Source organism: Scaptodrosophila lebanonensis, unplaced genomic scaffold (genome assembly GCF_003285725.1).
Source record: "Scaptodrosophila lebanonensis strain 11010-0011.00,11010-0021.00 unplaced genomic scaffold, SlebRS2 tig00000043-arrow-pilon, whole genome shotgun sequence".
NCBI lineage: Eukaryota > Metazoa > Arthropoda > Insecta > Diptera > Drosophilidae > Scaptodrosophila > Scaptodrosophila lebanonensis.
In genome coordinates, this window is record NW_022060545.1 from 8039543 (window position 1) to 8061026 (window position 21484).

At 37.3% G+C, this 21484-nt stretch overlaps 1 protein-coding gene across 14 annotated transcripts in view; it reads right to left on the reverse strand.

The window, feature by feature from the left end:
* Positions 1-21484, reverse strand: part of LOC115623063 (protein phosphatase 1 regulatory subunit 12C) — a 37294-nt gene that overhangs the window by 586 nt on the left and 15224 nt on the right. For 2 of the 14 annotated variants that reach the window (XM_030517243.1, XM_030517242.1), the window contains exons 8-20: positions 20416-20829; positions 19992-20096; positions 18763-18888; positions 18367-18559; positions 14596-15477; positions 12701-12818; positions 12376-12636; positions 12215-12312; positions 10476-10532; positions 4139-4287; positions 3984-4074; positions 3350-3436; positions 844-1987 (exon numbers count right to left, since the gene is read on the reverse strand). In XM_030517243.1, coding sequence (XP_030373103.1) covers positions 1871-1987; positions 3350-3436; positions 3984-4074; positions 4139-4287; positions 10476-10532; positions 12215-12312; positions 12376-12636; positions 12701-12818; positions 14596-15477; positions 18367-18559; positions 18763-18888; positions 19992-20096; positions 20416-20829 — 2698 coding nt within the window. In that variant the 3' untranslated portion in view covers positions 844-1870. Of the gene's footprint in view, positions 1-843; positions 1988-3349; positions 3437-3983; positions 4075-4138; positions 4288-4442; positions 4850-5332; positions 6306-10475; positions 10533-12214; positions 12313-12375; positions 12637-12700; positions 12819-14595; positions 15478-18366; positions 18560-18762; positions 18889-19991; positions 20097-20415; positions 20830-21484 lie in introns of those variants that run through there. The other 12 variants (XM_030517250.1, XM_030517249.1, XM_030517248.1 and 9 more) reach the window with 9 other exon arrangements.

Below are 21484 nucleotides of genomic sequence, written 5' to 3' on the forward strand. Positions count from 1 at the left end.
GTTAGATGCTGGAAATGGGGTCGAATGTAAGCAGTGGAGATGACATCAACAAACCCTTTAAGGAACAACAATTCTTCTCCACATGAGATATGAGACAGTGATGAGAATAGTTTCTAGCATAAATATTGTGAATTATCGCACAAGGTTCAGAAGAGCAGTCCAAAAATTTGGCTCTGCTTATGACAGAAGATGAAGACAAAAAACAATAAACAGTTTTATAAGAACGACACAATAGGAAAATTGTTTATTTGTAACTTATTTTGATATAAGTTATAAACATAAAGATAAATTGCAGCAGAACTTTTTAACAATTATAACAAGGAAACAATTTTTGGTAGAATAATTTAATACACATACATTTAGATATATATAAATATATAACATTTTTAATAGATATGTATATATACACTCGAGAGTTTCAAAACGTATCATAATAAGACTGTAGTCCCAAAAAAATGTTTGGTCAAGGGGTACAGTTCTTGAGAATTCGTTCAGGCGCCAACTTAACAACAAATTTGAATGGGCATTTGAAAAATGCAGTTTCCCTTTAAATGATTTCCTACAAATTCGTAAACGCACTCAGCTGCACAACAATTTGACCAATTTTGATCAAAATTGTCATCATATGAAAAAAAAAAAACAGATTTGTTTTGAACTTGTCGAACACGATTCAGATAAAATGTCGCAAAATGAAATTTGTCACAACGATTTTGAAAATGAAGCAGACCAGTAAAACTTTTCTATTCCGCAAAAAAAAATCAAACTATTTTAAATCTTTAAATTACTTCCATTCCTGCCTGCCTTGAAACTCTCGATTATGCAGTTTTATAGCTAGGTGTGGTTGTGGTGTTTATTATCTTTGTTTTATTTTAAATAAAATACACATAACAACAAAAACAACAGCCCATATAAGTAGTATATGGATATGGACACAATGTACTGCTGAACAGTTCTTGTCAGTGTGTGGATTTGGTGTGAGAGTGCAGTCCTGGGTGGCAAGACATTTACCGTTAAGCACGTGCAGTAATCGTTGAGAGTTGGTGCCACCTGGTGCCTGGACCTGGAACTGCAGCTGCTGCAGGGAAGGTGGGCAGCGCGTAGCAGGTGAGCAGTGGATTTGTATCGTTGGTTCCGAAGCTTTTCAATTTGATTTAAGTATTTTTCTTTTTGGTTTTTGGTTTACAGCTTATTAAATGTTTGTTTAGATGCATAATAAGTTAACAACTGATATTATAAATATTTTAGGCATACATTAAACTACAAGATTGTATTTCTGTTGCTACCTAAAGAAATTCGAATTGCCAAAAACATTGGCACAAGCCGTGATAATACAAATACATATATATAGATATAGTAGTATAAATAAGAGTACCATTGTGATTGTGATTATTACGACGAATATTACAGGCAGCAGCTGTGCTTATTTAAACTCAATTTGCTAGCAAAGTAGAAAAGGTGCTCGACGACTCATTAAATTGCTTAAAACTATTTACGTGTTAATTCAATATATCAGCCATTTACAATGAGCGCATGTGAACTTAATTTATTAGCTACAAATAATTATTGTTGCACGTTCGAAATTTTGCTTATTCTTTTGATTGAATTGTTATCTGATGTCATATACTATTATTAATTAATTACATCGAATTGTGTGATAAATATATAAATATATTTAAGCTATATGCGATACGATACATCATCGTTGTATGTGTATATATGTATATTTATTTTGATTTCAGTTTTTATTTAATAAATAGAAAAAAGAGATATAGTATGTTTTGGGTGTTCATTTTCGTGGATAATTGCTAACAAATTGAATGATCGACTTGTGTGTGTGTGTGTGTTTGTATTGAGTGTGTGCTTTTGGCTCTTATTTGGTTTTGGCAAGTTGACTTTGTGCCGATGTGGTCAACTTTGAGACGACACGCGTCAGGGCGCGATTCTCGGCACGCAGACGGTCATTCTCAGTCTTTAGCTTCTGCAAGAGCTAAAATGACGCAACAACAGCGGGAATAAAAGAAGAAAACGCATGTTTTTTGATTTGGATATAATTTGTTCGATTGTTTGGCGTTGTGGATGAGGCGCGTGGGAAGAGAGAAAAAAATATAAGAAAATCAAATTTGAGTGATCGTTTTTGATTGATGAGAGAGACAAAGAGAGAGAATGAGAGCGCGTTGCGTTATAATAATTTGTAAAGCAACGAGAGATGTCTGTGATAAAAACGAACGAGAACGCACAGTAAACGAACGCATAACGAACGAGTAACACAAGTAGCATGAAGGCAGTGTGAACAAAATTATAAACGAGTAACTGGACTAAGGACAATGTGAACAATGAACACTGATGATGGGTGATGTGTATATTGAGAGTGAAGTGAAGGCACATAAACAAAAGGCAAAGGCAAATGTCCGAGTAAAGTGACTGACAAGTGACTGTAACTGTGACTCTTCCAAGAGAGTGGAGGGAGTGACTGAGATGGCAAATGAGAGATGATACAAAACACAAATATGAACGCTTACACATTAAACATGTATTTATGTATGTACATATGTATGCAGGATGAGAAAAACAAAAATAGAATCAAATGAATGAATGCAAAGCAACGGCTTTTCTGTACATTGGGTTGCAGAGCCCGCCAAATTGGACAGGAACTTGCAGCTTAAATCTAAGTTGTGAAAATATAATTATAATAAGTACAAGTATAAACATTTTGTAATTTCCAAATTAGTTAAGTGCTGTGAATTACACAGACAGCTAAGTAATTGTGGACACGCAGCAAAAATTGGGGCCGAAAGAGTAAAAAACGTAAAGCAAAAGGTAAAACGCATTTTCGATTCAACTCGGAACTTGGTGCTGCTCTCTAATTGACGAAACATACGTTATGGTTTTTGTTGGTTTTGGGGGGTCGTGGGAGAGTCAACACAAAAGTAACAATCGAAAAATAGTTGCCAATATAAAAAATGTCGGCAAATTTTACAAAAAAGTGTGGTGTTAAGGCTTCCTTAAAATTATAAAGGTTAATCCGAAAAATTTTGATAACAATCATCAAAGGTAACAAAACAAAGCTTTAAAACTGAAATTATTGCCAAACCTTGGGAGCATGCGTTTTTGTGTTTAATAAAAAACAAAACTTCTTAAACTAATTATAATAAACAAACGATAGGAACTGTTGAATCAAAATAAAAAAACAAATGCAGGTATTAGAATAGTTTTTTTTTTTTTTTGGGGGGGGGGGAAAGGAATAAGTTTTGACAGCTGCTCGCTTATTGAACACAAAGCAAAGACAAATTGTATGCATACAGGGGGTAGTTGGAAATAAAGAGGGGTTGGATGATACTTTTGTAATTACCTTGAGCTCTTCTTCCAATTCGGAAAGCTTGCGTTCCATAGCTCTTCTTTCACGTTTCTCAATCTCAGAGAGTGAATTTTTAGTTGTCTGCAAATGTGAAATGAAACAAAATTTTGTTTTTGTTTTGCATTTGCTTTTTGTTTCGATTACTGTTTTTATGTTTTTACTGGTTTTTTTTTGTTACTGTTGTTCAGTTGTAATGTTGTTTCAATTTTGTAATATAGCGAAAGAGAGAGCGAGCAGCGACAAGCATCATGTGTTCTTGTTCTTGTTGGGGGCAATAATTTTGTGAGCAATATCAAAAAAGTGGGGGGAATCGAGTTTTGAACGAGTTAAGAGAGTTTTATAACAAAGAGTGGCGTGGGCGTGTTGTTCTGTGTTGTTGTGGGAGCGCGCAGCATAGCAAAGAGGAAGACAGAGAGAGTGAGAGCGAACTGGTGGTTTTCTTTTGATTTCTTGTTCTATTGTTGTTGTGGATGGGAAGTGTGCAAGTGTGGAAGTACTTGTAGTTAAGATAGAAAGAGAGAGCACTGTCTGGCACAAGAGAACTTTGAAAAGTTTCTTAAAGTTTTTAGTGTTGTTCGGCGTTGGTTTTGTGATAAAGGGTTCTCACAGTGTTAGCTTTTTCACTTACCGCATTGGCAAAACGCTCGAGTGTGGCACGCGTTTGTACAACTTCGTCGTCCTTCTGCTTCAGCATTTGCTTGAGCTTATCATTCTCCAATCTGTAAAATTGTACAAGGTCAATGAACTCTTTCGCAAAATGGTTTGAAGTTTAGGAGAACTTACTTGGCTGCTTCCCAGAGCGCCTTGTAGTCTATACCATCGCCATTTTCTGTTTTGTCGCTGCTCGTTGTTTTCGACTCGCTGGAAGCACTCGTCGTTGCCGTGCTCGTTGTGCTGCCCAGTCGCGAGCGTGAAGTTCGCTCACTGCCACTCTGTTCGAAAAAAGAGAATTAGTCAATACTCATTAAGCACTACATGATCACTAATTTTAATGGGAGTAAAGAATAAAAAGAGCGTCAGAGCTTGATTCTCTAACTGCGTAGCCGTAATAATAACAAGAAGAACACAACAACGTCTGCATGCTTACTTCGTAGCCCTCGCTTTTCTCCGACGAGGCACTTATCGACCGTTGAGCCGCACTTCGTGAGCGTGTGCGATTGCGTGACTTACGCTCCTGTTCTCTGAGTGAGTTGCTACGCGTGGCGATCGCTGCCGCAACTGTGGCTGCACTTCTAGGCGTGCCGTATGCACTGCTGGCAGCATTGAGGCTGCTATTCGACGTAGAGAGGGACTTGGTTTTGAGCAAACGCGAGTTTGAGGAGCCCTTGAAGGAATTCGAGGCACTGAGACTGGGCGATTTAAAACTAAGCGAGGCTGTGGTCACACCATTATCGTAGCTGCTCGAATAGGGACTGATATAACGATCACTGCTGTAGGAGGGATAGGCGCTGGAGCTGCTGGAACCATATCTGGAGCCTCCGTCATAGCCGCCTGCTGTGCCGTTCGATGGGTGTTGGTTGGTGGTTATGTGCGAGTTGGAGTTGGAGGATAGAGCAGATGTTTTAGAGTTGCCATAGTTATTGCTATGCCTGTTCACAACAATGTGATAATGATGATTGTGGTGGTTGTTGGACATGTGGCTAGTGCTAGTGCTTGTTGTGGTGGTGCTGCTAGTAGCTTGATGGTGCTGATGCGGTTGTGTTGCATTGTGTAAATGCAAGTAGTAGCTTTTAGCTTGAGCATGATTTCTATGATTGGTTTTAGTGGTTGGCATGACATTGCATGTGGAATTAGCCGTCGACGACGATGACGATGTGGATGATGTTACTGATGTCATGTTGCTTGCTGCGGTTGCGGCTGGCTGGTGGTGATGCTTGAGCTGATGGTGGTGCTGGGTTAGATAAGCAGCTGTTTTGGGCGTGGAGGCGCCAGCGGAGTTAGCAGTAGCCAAGTAATCGTATCGATTGCTCGCTTTACCATTTGAATAGTAACCAGAGGTGGTGCCTCGCGCACCACTGCCTCCGCCACCGCCATAAAGACTCTCGCGAGAGCTGTAAATGCTTGCATAGGGACTCTGATAGTTGCTGTTCTGATAGTAGCCCGTGCTCAGGGGCCTGGTGCTGCTTCCATTATAGCTGTTCCCATTGTAGTTGTAGCCACTGGAGCCACCGCTACTGCCAGCGCTGCCCGTGGTGCCTACGCGTGAACTAGACGAGAGCGAACGGCGACGCGATGAGAGCGGCGCTTGGGTGCGCGAACGTGAGCGAAAGGACATGACGCGCTCGCTAAATAGAGAGTGCGAGAATGTTCTCTTCTTTAGTATAACAAACAACCTGCAATTCTCCTTTCTCTCAACCCAACCACCAAACCTCTGCAATCGTATATCAATCAACAATGTGTACTGCCGAAAAATTGCAATTACGTTTAAACAACTCGCCAAAAACAGATTTCAGCACAAAAACCAATTACAATTATAATCAAAGCGTACAAAAATGTTCTTGAATTGGCATAAACAAAAACGAAACCTGCAAGCAGGAAAACAAACAATTTTCTTGTGTGGATCTTTGTACCGCCAAACGTAAGATCTCTAAATGTGGAAAACGCAATATTGACATGTGGTTATCGTCGTCCCCATGCGCCCTGCTGCGCCCCATTACCCACACTTGTCGACGAAAAATGACGTCAAGACATAAATTTTGACATTTTCTTTTCCCAAATTAAATGTTCCTACCAGTCCCTCCCGGGCCCGCCTGTGCTTTCCCGCCCTGCGGTACAAGTTCTTTGGCTTTTATTGAAAAAACATACAACGCGTTGATCTATTGGATAAAGGGGGCCGCTACTCACTCGAGCGTTTGCTGGGACCCGCTGTCTCTCTATGGTTTATTCTATTCTATTCGATTCTATTTATTTATTTTCTTTGCTTGCCCCATGTTAATATTTTAAGTTGATTCTCTCACCCACGCAAGTCAACAAAAACAGGCGAACAATAAACATGAAATTTGTTTCTTTCAAGACAATTCCGAATGCAGATATGTACCTAATTGAATTTATGGTACGTTTGTTTCCATGTACTATATTATAATAGATCTGGGCGTTCGCGATTTTAATGCCTGTTACAAAAATGTTTAAACGTTTTGGCCTTTTGCAACATTTTTAATGGCCATCCAAATTCGTGATAATTCCTCAATTTTCTAAGCTAATTTCACATAAATTTTATAAATAAATATCTTTCGTCACAGCGGCCAACGGTACAGTCGATGTGAAATGTTTGTGTGTTTGTGTGTGTGCATTTTTTCATGACAAGACAACAAATAAATGCCATGTGGGGGATTAGGAAATGCAAAACAAATGGCTAACTCATAATAGTTTTTAAAGTGGGCTAAGATGCGTTGAAGGCTGCAATCAGAGTGATGTTTTAAAACAGCCGTGGATTGTGGAAAACTTTTCTGAAAAACTTTCCATGCACAATTCAACTTTTATTAAATGGAAGGTCATTGGCCAATGGAAAAAATTTTACATACGAAGTGATTGAACTTCTACCTTGTATATAAATTGGCGATTATAAAATTCGGTTTGCACAGCTGAGTTTTCAAATGTTGCCGATTTTCCTAACCTAAACAAATACCTATCTGGTTGAGAAATAAAAAGGTAAACATTTGCAGGCTTAGACTGAGGGAACCACATTAGCAAGTTATTTGCAGACTACTGTTGTCGGAAAATATTCTTCACTACACTAGCTAACGCTTTTATCAATGATAAACAACAAAAACAATGTTTGTTAGCTGACTATAGACATAAAATTGCATCACAAGAATGATCTGTATCTGACAACTACTCGGGATTGGTTTTAAAAAAATATCCTATTTCTTCTCCCGCCTGCTTTAGCATAAAATTGTAGTTTTAAAAAGAAACCACCTCGATTTTCATTGGTTGGGAAGGCCTAGAAACCTCCATGCAAAAATTACTATAAAAATATCATATCTCTTCCCGTGAAAGCTTTATAAACTACTTATCCTGGAAAAATGAAGTTCGGTCAAAACAAACTTTCTTGGCATGCGAATGATGAGTCAGATCCTGCTGTTTGTCTAACAAAACATCACATATCGTTGTCATCGGTCAAATGTTTGGAATAATTTTAAATAACGTTGTTTAATTGAATTAAAGCATAATCAAAATATTTGACCATTTAGAGCCATGTTCGTGCAACAACACAACTTTAAACTTGAAATGCCCAAAAATGTGCACAACTCGATGCCATTTAAGGCAGTCGAGCTGTACAACAAATTGAAAACGAACTTGTAGCTGAGCCACAAGTTATTGTGTTAGTTCATCTGATCTGATTGTCTATATAATATCTTCTCCTGCTGCGGTAAACTGATACGCAATTGCAATTTTTCACGCGTTCGCCAGCATTGTGGTTGATTTTTCGTTGCACTTGGCGTATTGAATTCATTTTAATTGTACATTACTTTACAAATAATAATGTATGGCTGATTCTGTTGAATTATACAATAAAAATTTCTTGTTTTTAATTTATTTATTTTTGTGATATGGAGAACCGATGCGGTGGCCGCACAAAACTCAACTGTGCTGCTCAGGCAGGTTTTCGAATGTTTTATTTGAAAATGCCGAAAAATCTAAGCAATTAATCGAAAATAAATTTTAAGAGAGCAGTAAAGAGTAAAAATTGACTGTCGGCAAGCGAGTGTGAATGTGGGAAGAGCGTAATAGAGAGAGAGAGAGAGAGATAGAATGGGAGGCAGGCTTTACGACGCAAAATGCCGGAAAATCTCACAAGCATTTGGAAAATAAAAGTAAAACCATATAATAATATCAAAATATGAAAGAAAATAAACAAGAAAAACCGTGCGTTGAACTGACAAAGAGACGCGTCTGCTGCTGCACACGACATATCCACTCGCAAGCCCCCTCTCTCTCTTCCTCACTGTCTCTTCATCTAGAGGGTGCAGAATCATTTGGTTTTTCATCTGAATTGCGCACAACGTGAATTCTTTTTTTTCACCTGGCTGCTGTATGGGTATGGGGCTTTCTAAATATAGTAAATCGCTCACGTATTTGGCCCAATGTCCGAGACGCAACAGGGTTAACAACTATGCTGGGGTCAGCTGATGCCCACAGACACAAAAACCAAACTGGGCCAAAAGGCGAAACAGTCAATGACACGTGCAGCAGCAGGCCCAGCACCGGCAGCCAAAGAAGACGAAGCAGACGGAAAAGTAGGAAATGCAGCAACTCGTCATTTCTATTTTAGGTAGCCCCCGAGCTAATTTTATATTTGAAGTGCGTGAGTGCCGGCCTGCCTCCTAAGGGAGTTGTTTTATGCAGATTGTTCTTCTTGTTCCTCATAACTGGGGCAGAAGTTTGTTGCACATCAGAGACGCTCCACTCCGCCTCACTGTGCTGCCTCTTGGACGAAAATAGCCAAGCGAAACAAAAACGTTGGCCACAATGAGGAAATAAATGCCAAACAAGTGAATATATATTTGGCGACTATTGCAGAAACGGTGCTGAGTAGAATGTTAGAGTTTTGGGAGTCACCTATTCTTGTACCCGTTTCCTTGCCCCCCTTTAATTTTTCCCAAGTCAGATTAATGATATAGGAAAGAGATTTGAGAAAAATTCTGAGTAAAGTAAGACATTTTTGAAAACTCATCGCAATATGTTATGTCTTTAAAAGTAACTCATAAATGAACAATTTGTTTAAGATGCAACATAATAGACAAGTTTTTGTACAAAGAATGATTCATCACCGACCGTTCCCTATGACAATTATAAGAAAAAACCTCAGAGAGAAGAATTAAAATAAAACAGTATTGAAACGTGGCATAGCTGGCCGTTTGGCAAAAAAAAATTCCACCACCGTGTCGGATTCGTTATTAGATATATTTTTCATTTTTATAGGCTTTTTTACTTCTTTAGTTTTATTTAGTTTAAGTTCTCTATTGTATTGATTTTGTTATTTTTTCTTTTACACGGACAGCATTGTTTGTCGATTAAAAAAATAAAATAAAAATAAAAAAAATACTAGGCTTTCTGGAAAAATCTTTATAAACAAAAACCAATTCTTAGTAAGATTTATATTTCCACCGATTGTTCTTTTGGCAGCGATATAAAATAATGAGGCTATGTATGGTTCGTGGTTAACATAGGCCTGCACATGCTTCATTAAGTCAAAAATTTCCCCTTCGATATTTAAATGGTTCTCCCACGTCTCCTTCTGCCTATTAAATACTATATTCACCTCTCGGGCGCGGGGATTAGCAAATGCTGAACGTACGGGTCGTGTGGATGCTATAATTGGGCAATTTGTTACGGAATGCAGAATGCATAACCCAAATGTTATAGAAAGTGCAAATAAACAGCATGTGAGTGTATGCATTATTTGCCAAACACTTGACATCATCAATCAACACACTTAGCAAGTAGACATGATTAGACAAACAGGCCAGGCACATTGTTTGCTGTCAGTGGCCGCTAGAGATGGGCGGACAGACAGACATACTAAAAATCTGCAAATAAATGACTAAATGCACTTACAATACGAGTATGTAAGTGCCAGACGCTGAATTATTATTGGTTGGCAGGCCAAATAAATTGTTAACAGGTTCGTCGCAAATAATACTCGAACAACCAACAAATTTTGGCGCAATTTCTCGCAAATTGGACTCGCACTAATAGTTATGACCTCAGCCATGAAAGGATTTCATTTGCATTTGGAGCAGTCACAATGTCAAACAGACTTAGAGCATATATTTGTAATGGCTATAATAATTTGTGAGATTTGGGCCACGCTAATGGGAATAGACAGGCGGCTGCTACTGGGGCAACTACTTTGAAGGACGACACACACGCGAGAACTAGAATTTTGACAAGGTGCTATGATGGGAAAAAAATTAAAAGAAGTTCAGGTACAACAACGACGCAATTCGAAAACAGCTGCCATGGCGAGATGGCACACATTTCTCTGGCAATTGTTTATACGCAATTGCTGCCAGAATTTCCCAATAACTTGCAGTTGTTTGTTGTTGTTCTTCTTATTGGCTGCCGTTAACAGCATACGAGTATTCTATATAGTTTGATTTTAAGTTATTTAACTCACCTCCTTCTCCTCATTATCATTATTGGATGACTCATTTTGACGTTCCGGATCAATTTCCTGTAAATAAAGGCAAAGAAAAGCGACAACAATTAGTATTAGTTTAGCACTAATTAGCACTTTGTTTTACATATAATTAAACATGATGCGACTCATTCGCTCTGACAGATGACAGAAAAAGCTCATTAAAATAACTTTCTGCAGTATAAATCACTTAAGACTGTCTTTGCCTGATGAAAAATGTATTTTTGAAAACATGAGATCTTATTTGGCCGACTAATAGATGTTTTTCACTTTAATAGAAAGCTTAAGCACTGAATTCGTTTTAAAGCGACTTCATCAAATAGAATAATATGAATAGAGTTTGAAAATGCTTACGAAAAAGCTGAGAAAACCTGTAATAGAAATAGTTTGAAATAACAATTTGCAAACAATTTAAAAATTTTAAAACTTTGGTAATTTCTAAAAGTTGTGAAAACCGGAATTCCTACTTAAAAGCCAGATTTCTTGCGACATACCTATACGCTTTAATTAGATCGAGATTTGTTTCCATAACATCTGATTGTACATCGGTATTCAAAACCTAATAACATTCTTTCGTTATTTATGTATTATTTATATATATATATATTTTTTATTTTTTTATTTTCTTAGTGTTCAACAATTAAGAATTCTTTCAATTGAATTTGAGAAAAAATTTGCCATTACTAGAATGAGTTAAAGTGTTAGAAACTATTACCCAATTGAATAGTAACATTTAGCTAGTTTCAATTACATCGGATTCTACTATCAATAGGTATTCTATAACTAATCAACTAATAACATTCTTTTCCTTTTTTATTATTGTTAGAACATTGTCATATAAGAGTTAACAACTTGTATGTATAACAGCTGATTAATTTACACATTGTAACTAGCTCTTAAGTCATGCTCACTTTACTATATTAAAGCAACTCAAACAGTTAAGACGTTTACGCTCTCTTATTGATCTGCCTTGGATTTTGGGAGCCATGTGGATCTTCCACATACGCAATCATTATACAGTGAAAACTCTCTTGGCCGGACACTCACGGTCGGCCAATTTTTGTCCGTCCAAAGGGATTGTCCGCTTAGGGGGATACTTAAATACTTTATACACCGATCGAATGTTTTTAAAAAGATAAAAGAGGTGTCCATTAAGGGAGTTTTCACTGTAAATCTCCAACAAATATTTATGTAGAATTTTTGTTTTTTTCAGCAAAGAATTTTAGCAATTTCAATATGCCATTACAAGAATGAGATACACTATTCCGAACTATAACCCAATTTCGTAGTAACTTATGCGCAAATTTGAAAATTAAAAACCAAAAATGAATGGAAATGAAAATTCAGAGAAATTCAAAGGAATTTTGATTATTGCGAAAAGTGTTCGATAATGAAAATTTAAAAAATAATAGTGTGATTACTTCGACTGCCAATCATGAATTCAAGTTCAATTTTCGCCTGCGATTGTAATTTTTTTTCAACAAATGCCAATCAGTTTCTGAACCATTTATTAGAGACTAATCATCAATCTGCAAACAATTATCGCGAATTCAAATTACCCGGTGAATGCGTTCAATAGTTTTGAATGATTGGTATGATCTTTAAACAAGTACGAGTACTTATTAGAGATTTTTGTGCTAAGCTCTAAAATTATTTGCAAATAATACTTGGTTGAAAAAATAAAAACATTTTTGCTGTATATATCTGTATAAACTTACATCCATATCAACGTGCACGACACCAGTAGAACGACGTTTCGGTTTGCGACGTCGTTGAATAGCGGTTTGTGTACGATTATCGTTCTCCTTGTCGTTATCTGAAATGGTTTGTGGTGTTGGTCAGTAGAATACTTTACGCTTGATATAGCTTAATAGCTTACCCTTATCATCGGGGCTGGCGTTTGTCGCTGCTGGACCTCCTACGACTGTTGATGCTGCTGCTGAAGCCGCCGTTGAGTTGGCAGTGTTCGCTGTGGCCGTTGAGTTGGCAGTGTTCGCTGTGGCCGTTGTGGTCGATGAGTCATATTTGCGAGCAGGAGGAAGGACAAAAGCGCTATTGTTTGTGTTTTCGTTCTGGCTGCCGACGCTTGGCGCTGACACCGGACGACCTACCGAGTTTAACGATTGGTTCGAAGCATTGACTGCAAAGCCATAAAGGAGAATTAGTGATAATGGTATTATAAGTTTCGATAATGGCCAGCTTACGCGCATTGGAACCACTGCTAATGCGTCTCTGCGAGCCGGTTGTGGCTGCTGCTATAACCGCAGGCGCACTTGGTATGATCGTGCTATTATTGGGCGGGTAGTTGTCCTCCAATTTGAACTGTACGAGCCAATGGAAAAAATGTCCAATATTAATTTTTCACATAAAGATATAGTATGCATAATGTACATATGTCGAAGAAGTAAGCTCTATAATTTTTATTCAGCTTGTGTGCTAATGTTTCCAGAGAATTGTATGTGTGTGGTGTGTGGAGTTGTGGATTGTGTTTGTTTTTTGAGTGCATCGAAGGTCTAGCAATGTCTTTGGTGTTGTGTTTTTGTTTTCAATTCAATTAATTGCGGCAAAGTAATTAGTACACGTTTAGTAGTCAATAAACATAAGCAGCGACTGCCATTGCGGCCTCTATTCAGATCCAATAGCAAAGCTGAAGGCACTTTGTGCTCCTTGGAGGCACATTGAAGTCGCGAATTGTTCAAGCCTCGGAGTGCAGCAGCTTCGGTTTTATAATGCGTCGGCATTTTAACTCAATCTCTAAATTATTTCATTTTCTACAAATTTCTTTTATTCATTTATTTTTTTTGCCTGACGTTAACTTAACAGAAAAATGCATGCAGTTTGTCAAAATTTAAAAACAGAGCTACCAAAATAAATGTTTAAAGTAGTAAGTAATTCATTAAAAAAAGCCAGATTAACAAGCAACAGGTTAGTGACAACAATTATGATAGGCACTGTATATATATGTATGAATAAGTTTGTTTTTATTTACAGTTATGTGCTAGGAAATGCTTAATAAATTTATATATTATACAAAACTAAAATTTGAGTAATATTTATATACGTATATAGGTAGAGATATATGTATATGCGTAAGATTGTCAGGCATAAGAAATGAGCAAATGCGTAAAAGAAAACGAATTAGAACGTACTTAAATTAATTAAAGATATAGACCGAGCGTTATTTTTATACATACATACATATAGGGCACATAGATAATAAATAACTATGAGAAACTATTTCATGCTACACTTAAAATTGTTTAACAAAATGTCAATAAACAATTTAGCATCGGCCTCGAATGGAAGAGAGAGTTGCATCTACACAGCATTCTCTTGGAGATTTTTGTAGGTCTGTACTAAAAGTTACCCAAATTTGAGTTAAGCCACTTAGTTCAATTTTAATTTGAATCAATCAATCAATTTCGAAAGTAAAAATTTCACAGAACGGAGAATTTGCATTTAACTTTATACTTTAAATACGGGTAAAATATGTATAAAAGGAAATCAACTACTGTGTAACTGCCTAAAACCCAGGTATTTTTTTCGAAAATTTTCTTGAAAACTTATAGAATAATACATATGATTTGTAGGAGAAATTTAAAAACAGCTATTTTGTGACCAGGAAGAAGCAAAGCTTTTTTTTGAAAAACACGCATAAATATCAACAAAATGTTGCTTGTTTTTGCTTTTTCTTTCTTAAACAAATCAACACAGTCAACTATTTTGACAATCGATAATATTTTGCAATAGGATATTTCACACACAAAGGTGAAATCACACGGTCCTGGCCAAATCGCAAAATGTTTTTGGATATGGAAACATATATTTTATTTAAGATATTTTTGGTACTTTAAATTCCATTCATAAGTCAATTTTTCGCAAGCGTTTCTGATTTAAATTTCGAATGTTCTGTTTCAAGAACTCAAATAATTTAGCACATATCAATAAGGAGTGTAAAGCTTTTCCTATTCGAGACCGACTTCAAGTTGTTTAAATCTAATCCAGAACAATATAGGAATACGTAGGCTTTTGTTGTTGCTGTAATTGTACAACAGTAGCTATTGTTGTTGTTCATGTTGCTGTTTTTGTTTGTGCATACCTTTGAGCCCGCATCGAACTTTATGCGCCAAGACGGACGACGCTCCGCAGTTGATGTGGATGATGCTGCCGTTGCTGTTGTTGTTGCTGCTGCTGGTGCGGTTGTTGTTGCTGGTGCGATAGTAGCGCCAGCACCTTCGCCCCCACTACCCTCAGTGCGTCTCGCATAGCTGAGCAGAGAGTCGCGTGCATTAAAATCACTGTGCCCGGCCATGGGCGAGACTAGCGAACCGGTATCGGATCTGTTGTCCGCATCGTTGCCGGCGCTGCTCATACTACGCTTGTCCCGCAAGCGCACTGGACTTTCAAGGGCGGTGGGTGTTGTTGGGCCCACTGGCGTTGTTGTTGTCACAGTTTTGGTGGCATCTGTGCCCAGAGGCAACTCTGTGGGTCTTAAATGCAATGCAAATGCATGAGTTTCGGGTTCAGTATTCTTGGCAACTTCATCAGTCTTTAGTTTGTTGTTGTTGCTGCTACTGCTGCTTGTCTCTTGGGCAGGCTTTTCGCGTCTCGAGACTATTGTGTAACTGGCACTGACCACATTGGAGGTCTCGCTATCGTCCTCACGATCTGCATCGTCGTTTTCGCGAGCAATTATCGGCTCTACCACATGGGGAACGCCGTCTCCATCACCATCATGTTGGCGGCGCGCAGGCGCAGCGATCGTGAAACTTGCAGTGGTATCAGCACTTTCGGAAATCGCAGATACAGCCTCGATTTCTGTTTCATCGCTGCTTGTTGGTATAATGGCTGGCGGTGGCGTTGTGGGCGGTGGTGGTGGCTGTGGCTCTTGTGTGTTGATAATGTTGCTGGTTGTTGTAGATGTTGGTGATGTTGTTGTTGTTGTTGTGGTCGATGTGGAGCTTGTGGCTTGCGTTTCATTCTGTTAATAATAGTTAGTTTGGAACAAATAAAAATTTTTACCTACACATTGCGTTAAAAAGTATTCAAATTCTAGGGTCAAATTGCTTTTAAATAATTAAACATCATTTAACAACATACATTCCACATAGATATGGTAAAAGAAAAGGTAATAAGAATGCCATAATTTTACACGATTAAATTCAAATTCATTATCCGTTCTGTTTGGATGTCATTCATTCAAAAAGTTACATATGTAACTCCACCTGTCTCATTATATTAATTTTTTTTATATTTATAATTTAACCAGCATTTTTTTTCATTTCTATTTATGTCCTCTAATATTTACAATTTCCGTTAGAAATTAAATCCAAAACCCACATACCTATCCTGGTCTTTTTCTTTTTCTTACATAAGTAATGCAATATTCAAAATACCTTTTTATAGCCTGTACCCAAAGGGTGAAAGGCTATACTAGTTTTGTGCGCATGTATGTAACACACAGAAGGAGGCGTGGCAGACCCCACAAAGTATATATATTCTTGATCAGGATGAGAAGCCGAGTCGATATAGCTTTGTCCGTCCGTCCGTCTGTCTGTCCGTCTGTCCGTCTGTCCGTATGAACGCAAGGATCTCAGAAAGTATAAGAGCTAGAATAACCAAACTTGGTTTCCATATTCTCCTAAGACCGAGAAAGTACGAGTTTGAGTTTTTTTTCGATGCACCCCCCCCACTCCCCCGCAATTCGTGTTTTTTCTTATAACTTCCGTAATTCTTGGAATTTTGAAATCAATTTTGGTAGGTACATCCAGTTAGTACTAATGTGTCCGTGTGCCAAATTTCATCATGATAGGTCAATTCTGAAGAAAGTTATAGCCATAAGTAAAATCGCTGCTCATGCGCTGCCTCTGTCGGCAGCGCTGCCCGCAGCTGTTGTTGTTGTTGCTGCTTTGGTTCAACTTTGTGCTGCATACATACACGCATATAAACACGCATAGGTACGTGATGTAAATGTATGCTGTTAAAACTAAACATAAACATATATTCTAATTTAATTTAATTAATTAATTCATTAATTTTTTTTAATAATTTAATTTTTTTTTTAATTTTTCTTTTTTTGTGGGCAGTACAGGCTATTTTACTGTCGGGCTTGCTCGACTGTAGCGTTCTATCTTGTTACTTTTAAAACTTATGGATTCATATGACTATGGAATTTAAAATATTTCGGACAGTTCCAAATCAGCAGCTGTTTAATTGGCCGTAGGAAAGTTGGGAAATTGAAATCAAACTGCTAACCCATTTTTTCCACTACTCTTCTGAGATCAGTTATTTATCAAAATCATTCATTTCTAAATATCGGAAAAATCAACTTTATGTTGAAGTTACTCGTGTAAATTAGGCTTCCAACTGTAGCGTGCTTTTGGGCGCATACGTATGTATATGTCGCCTTAGCACACCTTCTTTATAAGTATAATGGAGAGCTATAATCATGCAGTATTTAAAAATTTGGTCACATGCAATTCGAAATCGAATGCTTTAAATAGTCTAAGTAGAGTATGTATATTTAAAACTACCATAAGATTAAATAATATTATAACTTAAAAATAAGTTACCCTACATTTGTGTGGGCACAAGGAAAACATAAAAATTAAATCTACACTAAACGAAAAAAAACTTAATAGCATGATCTATGAAATGATGCGTTGTTGTGACGCGGCATAGGCAGGCGGGCGGGCGGTCGCAAGCCAGTCATTCGATCGGTCAGTCAGCCTTAAAAACTCGTGCGCAGACGCAGAAACTCAATTTGGCTTGTTAAGTTTTAAAACAGTTGATGAGCAGATAACGAAAGAGTATATTGCTGATTGATGAGACTTTAATGCGACAGTTCGATGGCAACTAGCTATCAGATGGTCTCTATATATATGTAGATCGTATGAGCTAAAAACTATGCTTATGCTACGGTCAAACTGGCAAATAATTTGAACACAAATCCGTTAAATTTTATAGGTTTGTCGTAAAAAGAATTCTTTTGTATAGTCTGGTCATGAAATGTAAGAAATTGGTGTCCAAATTATTTGCCCGTGTGAACGCACAGACAGACAGGCACACACGCATATACTGAATGGGATATAGGAGCTAGTGGGGACAAACACCTTTAGAACATATAATGATCAAATTGGACGGTGCAATAATGATAAACCTCCTGTTTGTGTGTACATGGGTGTGTGTGTGTGTGTGTGTATATGAGTGTGCTATGCTATAGGGGAGATCTGAGGGAATGTATCAAAACTACTACACGCACACATAAATTGGGACAACAAGGACACCAAAACCAAAAGCAGTTGTGGTGCGCTAAATACATCGAATGTGGACGTCACATGGGAAGACGTGGACGGCATATTATACGTTTCTTCTTCTAGTATTGGACGTACAAATATCGTATAAATGATGATGTATGATGCTATGGCTCTAGTTTAAAGCTACTCGAGTTTCCTTCACTTCAATGGGTGGGTACAGTGTGTCAAAGAAATATGTTATGTCTTTCAGATAAAAATACTTTAACTATATTTAACTGATGATGGAACGTTTTCTTCGGCATTTATAATTTATAGACGTTTTAGAATATTTGTAAAATGGAAAAATTTTATATTAAAAATTAAATTATATTAAAATTGGATTGTCTTCTTTTCTTCTTCTTTTTGAAAGAATACAAATTCAGCGACTATACTTGTATAACATTTTCCGTTTCTTTCAATAATGAATATTTATCTGAAGAAAATAAGTTACAGATTTCTGTGACACACGATTCTGCTTATTGAGAATGTCTCATTTGGGTCTTTGTTTGATTGTTGCGTTTTTGGTGTGATGTTGGATGTCTGTTTTGAAATCAGATTGCACACGAAATACTTACGCCGCTGCTATTGTTGTTATTATTATTGTTATTGTTGTTCATGCCCAAATTCTTCTTCTTGACCAACTCCTCGGCACTTTTGATCTCGTCGAGCGTAACGCCCTGTGTCGAGCGTCGAGTCTCACGCACGCGTTTCGCGTGCGCCTTCCGTTGTGTTTCGCTTTCCTCATCGCGGACAGGCGGCACAAAGGATCTGTGAATGGGGAAAGCAGTTTAGTTTGTAAATATAGATTTAAACATATCGGGAATATAGCGAATTTTTTGGTAATGGCCATGCTAGAGTTGCAATTCGAGGCATTGCATTTTTTGGTTTTAGCTGCGAACATTTTAACAATCTGGTTAGCAAAATACAAATAATAGGCGTAGATGCAAGGAACACTTTTTGGATTGCATTACTTGAAAAAGTTTTTGAATATATTGCCAGTCGATTGCTTGGGCTTTGGCAGTTCCGTGTCGCTGGCACTCGCTGAGTTGCCACTGTTGCCATTATTGTTCGGGGCAGTGTTTGTCGTGATAGTATTGCTAACAGCCGTGCCGAGGGAAGTCAAGTCAAAAAGTTTCAAATGAAAAACAAATCATAAGATAAGTGTGTTTTGTTCAATGACATATTTCCATTGCAAAGCAATTAATCTATTAAACTTTATCTCTCGCTTTCATTTTTATAGAAATTCTAAGTCATACTACGATTTGGACAGATACGAGTTTATTGCCTCTCCATGGAAATACGGTATAAAAACGAATATACTATATAAACGTTATAAATAGAGAATCGCAGTCGCAACAGCTTCAAGTGCTATTAGATTAACTTTGAAAAAGCATTTACAAATACACCTATACTAAAATAGGAAGAATAATTTTATACCCTACTTATTATAGCTGAGTATTTGATATTATAAAATTGGAATTCGGTTTGACTCCTCTGGTAACTTCGTTGGTTGAATGCTTCGGAGATCCGTGCCATCTCTAATTAAAGCAACTCTAAGAACTGAGCACTTGAAAGATGCAAATACAAATATTTTCCGAATATTAGAATACTTAATTCCATATGGACATTAATTAATTAAAAAGCTATTAAATGAAGGCCCTGCGTTTAAGTTGTCCTTATTTCCAGTATTTTAAAAGAACTTCCAGCTTTTGTGTTATCACATACTAAGTAATTGAGAACATATTAGGTTTACAATAACGTTCAAACATTGTTGGATCCTTTCAGCTTTCGAAATCGATGAGAAATTGGAAACGGTTAAAACTGTCACTTTCAAAAAATAGTTCGAATAGAAGTTTAACGAAAAAGTTCGGCGATTTCAAAAAAAAAGTTAGGCGAACCATTTCAATTCAAAAAACTCTACCAATATATCAATTTTTATACTGCTTTTATGTTATCACATACTAAGTAATTGAGAACATATTAGGTTTACAATAACGTTCAAACATTGTTGTCACTTTCAAAAAATAGTTCGAAAAGAATTTTAAAGAAAAAGTTCGGCGATTTCAAAAAAAAAAAAAGTTAGGCGAACCATTTCAATTCAAAAAACTCTACCAATATATCAATTTTTATTCTGCACAAATACGAGTCCCGAAGCTGTTGCTGGTGCGAATAAGATGGCTTAAATACTGTAGTTACGTACCTGCGAACTGGTGGGGTATGCACCGCTGTCGAAGGTGAGCTGAGTGTTGTTGCAGTCGTTGTGGGTGTTGTGGGTGTCGCATTACCAAACGTGGCGATAGGTTTTCTGTGCAAAGGATAAATGGATTGTTAATACGAATTTCATTCGTTTGTACATTCAATTATTTTATAGCATAGAATACGATGTGTGCGCCTAAATGTTAGCTACAAATTTGAGGTAGTTGGTGCATGATAGGGCTAAAGCAGAAGCACGATTACTAGGTTAATTATTATATTGTTAGTTGCACATACACATGAAGAGTTGAAGAGAGAGGCTACATATATATACATACACACATACGTACGTACATAGGTAGTACATACATGTATGTATGTGAGGTACAGCTCATACGTACAGACAGATTAACACAAACAGACAAACAAACCTGTAGTACATTGAATTATCTTTGAGGGAAGCCGATCTTTGTACGGAATAAATTTGACTTTGATTTGTTGTTGTCGCTGTTGTTGTTGCTGCTGCTGCTGCTGGAGTTGCTCTAGCGTTGGCGGTGTTTGTGTTGGATGTTGTTGTGGTGTTGAAGGTGGTGCTTGTTGTTGTTGTGGTGGTGGTAGTGGTTGTTGTGTACTGATTAGCTGAGTTATTAGCAGCATATCCTAATTGCAACGCGCTCTTATTGTTGTTATTGTTGTTATTATTGTTATTGCTACTTAGGTTATTGTTGTTATTGGAATTGGTATTGGTAGTAGCATTATTGCCCGGATTTGTCGCACTCGCCGGCAATGTGGGACATGAATTCGCCTTTATGCGTGCCCGCAGCTCATGGTACTTTTGATAGAATCTATGCGCAGTTTATTAATTATTAATGTTTATCATTAATTCATTATTATTATTATTTGTTGAGCAGCGAGCGGGTTAGATTTTTGATAATGTTTGAATTTTGAGTAAGCATTTGATGTGGTGCGTTGGTGAGTTGATTGGTTGGTTGGTTTGTTGGCACATACGAATAAGAAAACAAACAAACAAACGAATAAAACAAATCAAATTTCAAGCAAAATTACACAAAACTTGTAAATGTTTGCGCAAAATGCAACTCTTTAGCCGTGTTTTTCAATGTAGTTTGTGCTTCACTTAGTCACAACACACTGTCGTCTCGGTTCTGCTACACAATAGCTTAAAAAGCAATCGTCCAACTCACATAACAAGTGAATATGAGTGAATCATATGGCTATAACCTATAGCTCTAACAGCCAATTTCATTTGGATGAGAGGGAGAGAGATTGCGAGAGAGCGCGGAGAGTGTGAGAATGAGGAGCGCCAAATGAGCGATAACTGGCAACAGCTGTTGACTAATTTCAAAGATACTGCATAATTTGATTTGTTAAAACGGAGAAAAACCCACACCCTACAGCCAGAATGAAAGTTGAGTTAAAATTTGGTTAACATCAGTCAGAAGTAACACAAATAATAAATAAAAAGTTATAATTCTGATTTCA